Source organism: Oenanthe melanoleuca, unplaced genomic scaffold (assembly GCF_029582105.1).
Source record: "Oenanthe melanoleuca isolate GR-GAL-2019-014 unplaced genomic scaffold, OMel1.0 S075, whole genome shotgun sequence".
Lineage (NCBI taxonomy): Eukaryota > Metazoa > Chordata > Aves > Passeriformes > Muscicapidae > Oenanthe > Oenanthe melanoleuca.
The window spans coordinates 24698-37227 of record NW_026612724.1 but is presented as its reverse complement, the minus strand read 5'-3'; the positions used below and the strand labels follow the sequence as shown (position 1 = coordinate 37227).

At 47.4% G+C, this 12530-nt stretch overlaps 1 protein-coding gene across 1 annotated transcript; it reads right to left on the bottom strand.

The window, feature by feature from the left end:
• Nucleotides 1–2734: 2734 nt before the first annotated feature.
• LOC130266529 (WW domain binding protein 1-like) lies at nt 2735–4288 on the bottom strand. The gene is given in 3 exon segments (XM_056515782.1): nt 2735–3291; nt 3294–3662; nt 4138–4288. Coding segments are annotated over 3 exon segments (1077 nt in total).
• Nucleotides 4289–12530: the final 8242 nt, after the last annotated feature.

Below are 12530 nucleotides of genomic sequence, written 5' to 3'. Positions count from 1 at the left end.
TTTTTGGGGGATTTTGGGGGGCTTTTTACTTACCTTTGGCCGGCAGCTCCAGGTGGTTTTTGGGGTTTCTTTTGGGAATGTTTTTGGTAATTTTTGGAGGTTGTTTGGGGGATGTTTTTGGGGAAATTTTTGGGGCTATTTTTGGGATGGTTTTTGGGGCTATTTTTGGGATGGTTTTTGGGGGTTTTTTGAGGTTTTTTGGAATTTTTAGGGGGATATTTTGGAATTTTTGGGGGGATTTTTGGGAATTTTTGGGGGGATATTTTTTGGGGATTTTTTTGGGTTGTTTTTTTTTTTTTTTTTTTTTTTTTTTTTTTTAAATTTTTGGCGATTTTTTTGAGATTTTTTTATGGTAATTTTGGGGGGTTTTTAGGTAGATTTTTGAGGTTCTTTCTCCCCTTTGGCCGCCATCTACAGCGGATTTTTGGGATTTTTTGGGGGGGATATTTTTTAAAAGTTTTGGGGATTTTTTGTGGATTTTTTCTGGGAATTGTTTTTGGTAATTTTTGGGGATATTTTGGGGGGGGGGGGGTTCGAGGTTTTTTGTGGATTATTTGGGGATTTTTGGGGGGTTTTGGGGAATTTTTGGGGGACATTGTTGGAGATTTATTTTTTAATATTTTGGGGATTGTTTGGAGATTTCTTTGGGGGTGTTATTGGGGGTTTTTTCTTACCTTTGGCCGCCAGCTTCACGTGGTTTTTGGGGTTTTTTGGGGGGATATTTTTGGGATTTTTTGGGGATTTTTTGTGGTATTTTTGGATAAAATTTTTTGGGAATTTTTATGGCGTTTTATGGAATTTTCTTCGGGTTTTAGGAAATTTTATGGGGATATTTATGGGGATTTTTTAAAAATTTGTTTCTTTAGGTTTTTTGGGAATTTTTTGGGGGATATTTTTGGTAATTTTTGGGGATTTTTGGGGGATATTTGGGGATGATTTTAGGGTATTTTTTGGGAATTTTTGGGGGGTTTTGGGGAATTTATTTGGAAGTGTTTTTGGGGATATTTTGAAGACTTTTTTGGAAGTTTTGGGGATTTTTTGGGTAGTTTTTTGGAGATTTATTTGAGGGAATTTGGTAATTTTTGGGGATACTTTTGGGATGGTATTTTTGGGTTTTTTTTGAGGTTTTTGCAGGGATTTTTTTGGGATTTTTGGGGGGGTTTGGGGAATTTTTACGGGGTTTTTTTGTTTTTTTTTAATTTTTATTTTATTCTGGCGATTTTTTGGATATTTTGTTTTTTGTAATTTTTGGTGGTTTTTGGGTAGTATTTTTTGGTTTGGCCACCAGCTCCAGCTTATTTTTGGGATTTTTTTGGGGTGATATTTTTAAAAATTTTTGGGGATTTTCTGGGATTTTTTTGGGAATTACTTTTGGGCTTTTGTTAATTTTTGGATTTTTTTGGGATGTTTTTTGGTGGTTTTTTGAGTTTTTGCGGATTTTTGGGGGATTTTTGGGGTTTGTGTAGTTAGCCACAACCGCACGGAAGATCTCGGGTTGTACGAGGAGGTAGGGCCCCTTCCTCTCCGTTGAGTTGCCAAGTTACGTAACCGCAAAAGGAAGTGACGTGGGCACGCCGCGGTTCTATAAGCGGGTGTCCACAGGAAAGAAATTGCATTTCGCCGTTCACCACATTGGTGTGATGTGTGATCTGTCCGGCAAGGTAGTAAGTGCGCCGTGGTCTCGCTCCTAACCAGGTCGCACTAGCCTAAGCTACAGGCAACATAGTGGTGCCGCAACCCGGTCTGCTCCCCGGCACACGGGCTTGAGCGGGGCGACGGGAAGCACGCTGGCGGAGGAGACGACCGAGGCAGCTGGCTGACCCCGGTGGGGAGGACGCTCCCAGTACCACCGAGATGGAATCACTCGGGAAGGTAATTGAAGAAATCCACACACAGTGGGGAATTCATTGCAAGTTTAATGACTTTAATACTGCTATTAGGCGGTTGTTAATGCTGAATGCTATTGATCGTCCTGTGGACGTTTTGCACTCCGAATGTTGGGGGTTGTGCACGACTGCTCTTGCTGAAGACGTTATTGCCTCCGGCTCTAGTAAATGTCTAAAGAGATGGGGCAAAGTTAAACAAGCATTGACAAAGGCTCTAGAAGAGCAAGAGACGTGGAAGGCAGCCCAGCAATGTTTAAGAGCCATTCCGAAGCTGGGTGTTGGAGCCGCAACTCAGACTGTTGTTACCGATAACCTTGCAAGTTCACATTCGTTGTTGGATACTAACAACCCTTCGCTGTCGCGACCCTCATCTCCACTCCCGACCTCCGATCCTAAACCTAACCCAAACCCACTTCCCCAACGCGATAGTTCCCCGTTTTCTAACGCCGGTACTAATGATATTAATGAAAGTGAAATGAAAATAAGACCACCACCCTATGCCCCACAAAATGGCGCCGAAGGGGAGCGGGAGGGGCGGGGCCAACGCTGATTCCCGCCACAGACATGCGCGGTCAAGACCAAGGGGAGGGAGGCGTGGTTTCTAACTGGGAGGGGAGACCGGAGGCCTATCAGAGAGCGAGCCATCACACGTTTCCTTATATGGCCAAGAAGCCCCTAGAAAAAAGGCGGAGTAAGGCAGGCGTCGCCACCAAAAACCCAGAGGGCGGAGTCCAACTAAAAAGCACAGTCTGCCGGAAGTCCCTGACCACTCCACTTCCTCCCAGTCAGAGAGCGAGGTCGAGACACCCCTAAGGCCGAGCCGGGATGAGTGGTGCAAGGATTTAAATCTAGAAAACAATGTCCTTCTTGCGCAAAGCCCGCTTCGATTCAGATTTCGATTCGGATTCCGACCCAGACTCAGACTTATGCCGGCAACTTTTGCCGAATTTGTAAATCAAACCCCGTGGCGTGCAAACAAAAAGCTCCTCCGTGGCACTGAAGAGCCCTTCCTCCTCGTCCCCGTGGGGACGGCTGCTGCAGCTGTCGCAGAAGTCCAGGGGCCCGTCCAGAGCGTCGTCAATGAGCCCATCAAAGTCCTTGAGGTCGTCGTGGTGATGACCCCGGTTGCACACACACACTTCTATGCCCGAGTCGCCGGTGAAACGGCGCTGCCTGCCCGGCGTCTTGTCCTTGGCGTCGGGGATGGCGCCGCTTTGCTCCAAGCTTTTAGAGCTGTAACCTTTCAGCAGTTCCTCCTTGCACTCCGTATCCTTATCGGGACCGGCCCTCTCCACCAGCTCGGCTCCCGTGCTGGCGCCGCTGGGCTCCATGCGTTGCGTTTTGGCCACGGCTCTCTCACCCAGCACGGTGGTGGAGGGCTCGGGGTCCCCGCGGCCGGGCGCCCCGTGCTGTCAGTACTGCTGGTATTGCTGCTGGGTGCTGCAGAGCTGCTCTGTGCTGGCTGCAGGGCTCTGGGCGTGTCCGGGATTGTGCTACTGCTGCCTGCTGGGACACACTGCTGATGTAAGGCACTGTACGGGGGCGGGGGGGTCGGCGGTCGGTTCACCACTTCCTCATAGGGAGGTAGCAAATAATTTGGCAAAAACCGGAAATAGAAGGGCAGGGCTGAGTAGTTATGGGCCTCCCGGTAGGCGATCAGGTTGATCTCGTGCTGCCGCTGCTGGGCCTGCAGGCGGTGCTTGGTGCGGCGGTGATGGCAAGCACAACAGCAGCTGAGGATGATGATGATGGTCCACACCAGCCAAAACCCTTCTCCTGTGAATTATCTTCTTTCATTAACAAAATCCAGTTTCCTGCTCAAGTCACTCCCTCTCCCTCTCCAGGACATTTAGCAAATGTCAGTATCTTGACAAGCTCTCTCAGCCTGGGCGGGCTCCGCGCCGGCGGGCAGCCCTCGGGCAGGGCCTGGAGCAGCAGCAGGGCCATGGCGAGCCCTCAGTTTCACCGTGGAACACACCAGTTTTTGTCATTCCCAAGCGCAGTGGCGAAGGTTTTCGCCTGTTACATGACCTACGAGCTGTCAACAAAAAGATTCAGCCAATGGGACCAGTGCTGCCCAAGCTGCCCAGCAATTCTTTTATACCCACAAACCAGCCTTGTGCCGTGATTGATATTAAAGACTGCTTTTTCTCAATTCCGCTGCATGAGCAGGACAAAGAGCGGTTCGCCTTTTCCATCATTTTTTCAAATGGTCATCAACCTAGCCTTCGGTTTCAGTGGAAGGTTCTACCCCAAGGCATGATCAGCTCTCCCACGATTTGCCAAATCGTCGTTAGCAAAGCCCTGGCCCCAGTCCGATTGAAGAACCCCGAAGCAACAATCATCCAGTATATGGATGACATCTTGATCGCCGCCTCCACATCAAGCCAAGTAGACGCCATCGTAACAGAGGTTTCAAGTGCCCTGAAAATCAACGGGTTTGAAATAGCAGAAGCAAAGATAAAAAAGGGCCCTTCCGTCACCTTTTTGGGCGTAAAAATTGACAGTTCTTTGTGTCACCTCCTGCATTCAAAATCCGACGCGACGTCAAGACGCTGCATGATGTTCAGCAGCTGGTAGGGTCTTTACAGTGGCTGCGAAACACCATCCTTATTCCCCAGAGGTCATGTCCCCCTTGTATGACCTCTTGAAAGGCAAGCACCCTGGGAATCCAAAGTTATCTCAAAAGAGGCCGCCCACTCGCTTGATTACATCGAACGACAGTTGGCTGTAGCTGCACTAGCTAGGTGGAATCCCAACCTGCCTTTAGACCTGTACGTGCATTTCACAAAGGAGGGGGGAGTCGGAGCGTTAGCTCAAGGCCCTCCCGAGTCAGCCAAGCCAGTGCAGTGGGTACTCCTGGGAAAATCTCAAGGAGCCTTTACTCCCGGAGTTGAGTGCCTCGGAAGTGTAATTATGAAGGGCCGAAAGCTCGCCCTGAACCATCTAGGCTCCGAGCCCACAAAAATATATCTCCCATTCAGAAAGCAAATTCCTTCTGCATCGGTAGCGCTTTCAGAACACCTTGCACTAGCTCTGTTCGGATTCGGAGGAGAACTCTGCTACGCCGCGAAGCCTCCATGGATTCAGCTACTCGCTGTAGTGGACATTAATCTCCCACCTAAAGTCCTAGATCGACCTCTACCCGGTCCAACTGTGTTCACGGATGCATCATCAACAACCTCTACAGCAGCAGTCGTATGGCAAGAACAAGGTCGGTGGCAATGTGTAAAAATGAAAGATCAGTCTTTGTCTGTTCAGTTGCTAGAAGCGTCCGCAATAGTGCTGGCTTGCAACTTGTTCCCAACCAACCATCTCAATATCGTTACTGACTCCTTGTTTGCAGCAAAGCTCTGTCAGTCCATGTCTCACCCAGGCGTTGCCATTTCACCGGCTGCTTTAACGATTGAAGAAGCACTGCACTCACGACAAGGCACTGTGACAGTCATCCATATAAACAGCCACAGCCCCATTAAAGGATATTTCCAGCTGGGAAATGATAAAGCTGATGCCGCAGCCAAGAACCTATGGACCTTACAAAGCGCGCGACAGTTGCACGAGTCCCTGCACATAGGAGCCAGAGCACTAGCCAAGCAATGCGACATTTCCATGTCTGATGCCAAGCACATTGTAGCCACCTGTCCTTACTGCCAGAAGTCTCCATTGTGGTCCTGTGGTGTCAGCCCTAGAGGCCTAAAAGCCTCAGAAATTTGGCAAACCGACTTCACACTATGCCAGCTACTAAAACCCAGAGCGTGGCTCGCTGTTACCGTAGACACGTTCAGCGGAGTCATTATTGGGACCCAACAGGCGAAAGCAAATTCTAAAGCTGCAGTCCAACACTGGTTATCAGCCATGGCCTGGCTCGGTATCCCAAGGCAAATTAAAACAGACAACGGAACTCGTTTTGTTTCAAAAGCGGCCCAAGAATTCACCAACAAATGGGCATTGTCCTGAAGCAGGGCACTCCATACAACACTACCGGACAGGCCATTGTGGAGAGAGCCAATCAAACCCTAAAGTCAAAACTGGAAACTCTGGCAAGGGCTGAGGGGTTTGTCAGTACCATTCCCCCGTCAGAGCAGCCACGTTTGCTCGCAACTGCCATGCTCGCCCTAAATTAATTTCCTAGAGGGGATCAAGGTCAGGCTCCTTCACAGAAGCATTGGGCTGTAGAAGCGGTGCAAGAGGGTCCCCCGGTCAGCATAAAAAATGAGTTAGGAGAATGGGAAACAGGGTGGAAACTAGTTGTAACTGGCAGAGGGTACGCAGCAGTAAAAAGAGATAATGACATTAAGTGGTGCCCCTTAAAATCCATAAGGCCGGTTTTGCCTAGCAAAAGCTAACAGACACTCTGAGTATTTTCCCACAGGTCTCCTATTACAGGCCATCAGCCAAGCCTCCGACTCTCTTCTTGTGCCTTTGCATCCTGTTGACATCGATCCACCTCAACACCGGCCATCACCCTTATCAGCCCCACGTCTGGACGTTTCGAAACTTCATCACTGGCGCCATCATAGGCCAGACCGAAACCAACACTCCAGCCTGGACCGTGCGCCTGACAGACATTTTTACCAGCGATCGATCCGGCCAAGCCTCTCAAGTCATCAAGGTAGGGACATATTGGTGCCCGAGTAATAACCCCGGTAAAGAGTATTGCACCTACCCAGGTTACTGGTTCTGTGGATATTGGGGATGCGAGACCATAGTAACTGGCAACCGATGGAAGCCTCCAAGGAAGACGAATTCTTAAAAGTGACAGGTTGGCCCAGTAGCTGCATTTCCAGGAGCACTTACCAAGGTAAGCATCCTGGAAACTGCACACATCTCACAGTTACGGTCCTGCGGGCGAATGATCCATCTTGGGCAATAGGCAAATTATGGTCAATTTACATGCGTGAAGATATGTCTCTCACCCGCAATCCTGACAGAGGCGCTGTCGTGCAAATCATTAGGTCCCCATCACATAAGCGACACATAGCAGTAGTGCCTAATGAATTGGCGACCTTTCGAAAAATAAACCCCCATGGCCACCTTATCCATGGAGAAAAAAACCGCTTGCCACCGCTACCTTATTAAACCCTGCACAAGCTATTCCTACACCCGAGACCCTTTCGCAAAATTTGTTTACCCGAATGTTGCGTGCTGCCTTTATATCCCTTAACACCTCACGTCCCGAACTCACAAGGTCATGTTGGTTGTGTTACGATTCCAGACCGCCCTTTTACGAGGGAATTGGTTCCAAAAAAACCTTTAAATATTCCCAGGAAGCCAGTCCCAAACAATGCAAGTGGGATGCTCCCAGCAAAGGGATCACCCTAGGAATAATTTCAGGCTATGGAGCTTGTATAGGAAACAAAAGTGTTAAAACCCAAAATAAAGAGCTGTGTGGCTCCTCAATCCGCTTAGACCAACGCAAAAAATGGGCCATTCCTGCATCGGGAAATATGTGGGCTTGTCACGCCACCGGGCTTACCCCTGTTTTCCGTAAAGCACTTTAACGAAATTAACGATTTCTGTGTTCAAGTTGTTGTCATTCCCAGGATCCTTTACCACACGGATGATGAGGTCACGCTGCACTTCGAGACTGAGCCGCAGCGAATAAAACGGGAAGTAGCCACCGCAGTCAGTCTAGCAGTTCTGCTAACTTTCGGAGGAACAGGTGCAGCCACCGGCATTACATCACTAGCCACACAAAAACAAGCCTGCAGCAGTTACAGCAAACAATAGACGAAGACCTCCTTGAAATCCACGGAAATATTTTAAGACTGGAAGAATCTTTGTTTTTCCTGTCAGAAATGGTCCTCCAAAATAGGCGAGGTCTGGAGCTGCTGCTAATGCAGCAGGGAGGATTATGCGCAGCTTTAAACGAGGAGTGTTGCACCTACGTGAACCGCTCAGGTCCCATCCGACAATCTACGGCAGAGCTCAAAAATAGACTCAAGCGTCGCAGCTACGAGCTCCAGCAGCAAAACTGGTTTAAATCCCTCTTCAGCCAACACCCTTGGATTACCCCTATAGTCTCTACCCTAATAGGACCCGTTGTTGTTATAATACTTGCCCTTATATTTGGACCTTGTTTGCTTAATAGAGTTACCCGTTTGTTAAAGCCCGGTTAAGTCAAGTTGATATTTTGCTTTTGCAGCAAAGGCAGCTAACTTAAACTAACCGCAAAGCTCGTTTAATTTACTAACGATTTAGTTTATTTGCATGTTGTTAACAAGTTGTCTATCCAAATTGTAGTTGTTGCGTTTGTATAAGTTAAAGTTAATTGTTCATGGAGAGGGGAAATGTAGTTAGCCACAACCGCACGGAAGATCTCGGGTTGTACGAGGAGGTAGGGCCCCTTCCTCTCCATTGAGTTGCCAAGTTACGTAACCGCAAAAGGAAGTGACGTGGGCACGCCGCGGTTCTATAAGCGGGTGTCCACAGGAAAGAAATTGCATTTCGCCGTTCACCACATTGGTGTGATGTGTGATCTGTCCGGCAAGGTAGTAAGTGCGCCGTGGTCTCGCTCCTAACCAGGTCGCACTAGCCTAAGCTACAGGCAACAGTTTGGGGAATTTTTAGGGGGACTTTTTTGGAGATTTTTTTTTTTTTTTTTTTAATTTTTGACGATTTTTGGGGATTTTGTCTGGGGTATTTTTGTGGGTTTTTTTGGGATTTTTCTTACCTTTGGCCGCCACTTCCACGTGGCTTTGGGGTTTTTTGGTGGGATATTTCTGGTAATCTTTGGGGATTTTTTGGCGGGGAATTTTTTTTGGATTTTTGGTGATTTTGGGGGATATATTTGGGATTTTTTGGGGTTTTTTGAGTTTTATTGAGATTTTTGGTGGTTTCTTTTTGAATTTTTGGGGAGTTTGGGAAATTTTTGGAGGGATTTTTTTTTTTTTTTTTTTTTTTGCATATTTTGGGTATTTTTTGGGTATTTTTGGGGGTTTTTGAGTTGTTTTTTCTTACCTTTGGCCGCCAGCTCCAGGTGATTTTGGGGGGGATTTTTTAAGAATATTTTTTGTAATTTTGGGGGTTTTTTTTTTGGGAACTGTTTTTGCGTTTTGGGGAATTTTGGGGTTTTTTTTTGGTAATTTTTAGGGATATTTTAGGGATTGTTTTGGGAATGTTTTGGGAGGTTTTTGGTAATTTTTGAGAATGTTTTTGGGTGGTTTTGGGTTTTTTTCTCCTATTTGGCCGCCAGCTTCAGGTGATTTTTGGGGGTTTTCGGTAATCTTTTGGGGTGTTTTTGGGCTGTTTTGGTGGGGGGGGGGTTGGGTATTTTTTAGCAATTTTTGGGGTTTTTGGGATTTTTTTTTGGTTTTTGGGATATTTGGGGGGTTTTTGGGAGATATTTTAGGGGTGTTGGGGACCCCTGCAGCTGACAATTATCAACACTCACCGGCTGGACCACACCCAAATGAAAAGGGAAAAGGAAGAATAAAACCACAAGCCAAAACCAGGCACGCTCTAAAAAGGCGGAGCCAAGGAGTGGCCGTGCTAAACAGTTCCCAGAAACTGCTGACTGTACATGAAGGTCTATGAGTATGTAACAAATGGATGGATCGTGAAACGTATTTACAGGGTGTTCCCAATGCAGGTGTGCTCCGGGCAGCATGCCAAGCACCCGGTCCTTTTAACCCTTGGCTTCGTGCAGGTCTCCTATTGCCTTTTTTATTAAACCTTGTAATTCTCCCAGAACCGTGAACCGTGTTTTTCACACTGAGGCGTCGCCGCCGCCGCCCGGATCGAGCGGGGAGCGGGGGGTGTGTGTGAATAGAGGGAGGGTGACGCCGAGTTCGGGCTGCGAGGTCCGCGCTGGCGAAGGCTGAGACCGGCCGTGGCTGCGAGCGTGGGAAGGGCGGCAGTGCTGCCGCCTTGTGGGCACAGTGCGGTACTGCATGCTGCCCTTCTCAAGATGGCGGAAAGCCACCCCCCCCCCCCCCCGTGCCGGGACCCTGCCATGTGGGACTGCAGCCACGCTCCAGATGGCGCCTACGGCCGCAGCACCCGAAGCAGAGAAAGGCATCCCCGCCGCTGCCTGTCGGCGCCTGTCCGACTCCCACGCGCCCGCGGCGCAGCTGAGCCCACAGCCCGTGTCCGCACTCTCGGAAACGCCGCAGAAAACCGCGCCGCGGGGATCGGTGTCTGCGTCGCGCGCAGGCAGCCCCCAAAATCACACTGAGGTCCTTGCTTTCCCGCCCTTTCTGCCGCCATATATAGAAGGTCAGGCGCGTGCCGGCCAAACCGCCATCTTGAGAGTGGCAAGACAAGACTTCCGCCCTTCGCTGCTGCCGTCTTTAGTACTGGCAGAGGCCACTTCCGGCCCGGCTGCCATCTTTGTTGTGGTACCCGTAACGCCCCTCACCATGTCAATTTCTAATCCGCCTGCCTGAATCCGGCAACGACGCCGAAAAGAGCTCCGGCCGACGCTCGAGCGGCGGCAGGCACGGGCGGGGATGCTTGTCTCGGCCGGCTCCTGCCGCAAGCGGCATCCGCAGCGTGGCGGCAGTCCTACAGGGCAGGGTCCCGGCACGCGCTCGCCCCCATCATCGGAAGGGCACGCGCGCAGCACCGCGCTGTGCCCACAGGACGGCAGCGCTGCCAGGGCGCCGGAGCGGGGCTGGGGTTGCGACGGGCTGGGCTTGTGTGAGAAGTGGATCTTTGGGTGAGTGACAGGCGTGGTGGTGCACCGAGAAATTGGCTAGTTAGCTAAATACTGAATTAACTGCCCAACTAACTAATAAGGTGTGGCTGTAGTTAACTCTCTACTTTCATTAGTACTCCAGAGTAGGCATGGAATGGTCAATCAAGGTAATTATTAGTCACTGCCATCTGGAGTATTAATGAGGGGCCCTACCTGGTATATATGAAAAAGAAGAAAAAATAGGTATGTCTGGTGCAGCAGTAGAAAATTTCAGGCTCCTGAGGTGTAAATATTTTTATTTAAATAATAATGTAAGGTATTTTGCCGGGGCTTTTTTGTGTTTTTTTTTTTTTTGTTTTGTTGTGTTTTGTTTTGCTTTGTTTTTTTTTTTAATTTGTTTGGTTTTGTTTGGTTTTTTTTTTTCTCACAGGGAGCCTGAAAATTTCTACTGCTGATTTTTTAATTTTACAGCTAGAAAGCAAAGTTGGAAACAGGGTTAGAGTTAGGGTTAAAACTAGAGCTAATATGAAATAGAGAGAAAGAGCAAAACGGAGTTCGGGTTAGGGGAAAATAGTAAAACAGAGTTAGAGAAACAGAGAAAGACTTTCAGTGGAAGAGTGGTAGAGGGATATAAGGAAACAGCCATAGAGTTAGAGAACCAGAGAGACAGAGTTAGAAGCAGTGAGAAACAGAAACCAGAGATAGAGTTAGAGAGGCAGTCAAAAATAAAGTTAAAAACAGAAAAGCACAGTCATAAATAGACTGAAAGGTAAAGTGAGAAGCAAAGCAAGAAATACAGTGAAAAAAAAGACTAAATCACACCAAAGAAAGACAGGAGCCAAGGGGAAGTGGGGTATCCTGACTAGGGTGACTTAACTTTATTGAATGAATGTTTTTATTCACAGCAAAACACAGCAAGGTGTACAAAGGCAAGGACAGGTACCAATTCAATTACAGATACACTCCATGGACACAGTGCTAAAGGTGAATTTACATACAGAGCAAGGCATGGAAAGCAGCAGCAAGTGCAAACACAGAACAATACAGGGGAACAAAAACCAAATATATAATTGGCATAATACGTTGTATTGTGTGACAAAGGTGGCTTTCATCCTTTTTTTTTTTTTTTTTTTTTTTTTTTGATAAATTAAAAAGATGCCTTGTATTCTTGGAGTGTTGCATTCTACCTCTGTTGTTTTTCCTGGTAGTCTGGATCCTCTGCTTAGATTTTTTTCTTCATTTTTTAGATGTCCTGGGTGTTTTGGATGTCCCGATTGAGGGCAGTGATGGCTTTCATGAAGAAATCAAATGAAGACAGGATTATCCAAACACTTCCCTTCCCTGCTGCACTAGAAGCCAGGAATATCCTGTTGCTTCAGTCTGAAACGGAACAGGTACAGGTTTTTTTGGTATTGTGTCATTTCTACCAGCGGTGTGAAAGGGGCATCATTTTGAGCCATTTTTAATAATTTTTGGGGATATTTTTGGGGTTTTTGGCTGGTTTTTTGGGGTGTTTTTTGGGTTTTTTTCTCACTTTGGCCACCTGGTCCAGCTAATTTTTGGAGTTTTTTTGGGGAATATTTTTGGTAATTTTTGGGGGATGTTTTTGGAATTTTTTTCAGGATTTTTGGAAATTTTGGGAGGGGCGTTTGGTAATTTTTGGGATTTTTTTGGGATTTTTTGGGGCATTTTGGGGGGAAATTTTTTGGGAATCTTTTTGGGATTTTAGGAAATTTTTTTTCGGGTTTTTGGGAATTTTTTGGGGATATTGATGGGGATATTTTTGGGGTTTTTTGAGGTTTTTTGGGACTTTTTTTGGGATTTTCTGGGATTTTTGGGGGGTTTTTGGAATTTGGGGAATTTTTTGGGGATATTTTTGGTAGATTTTGTTGGTTTTTTTAGGGAATTTTTGGGGGATTTTTGGGGATATTTTTTGAGGATTTTTGGTGATATTTTCGGGGTGTTTTTGTGTTTTTTTTCACCTTTGGCTGCCAGGTTATGGGGAT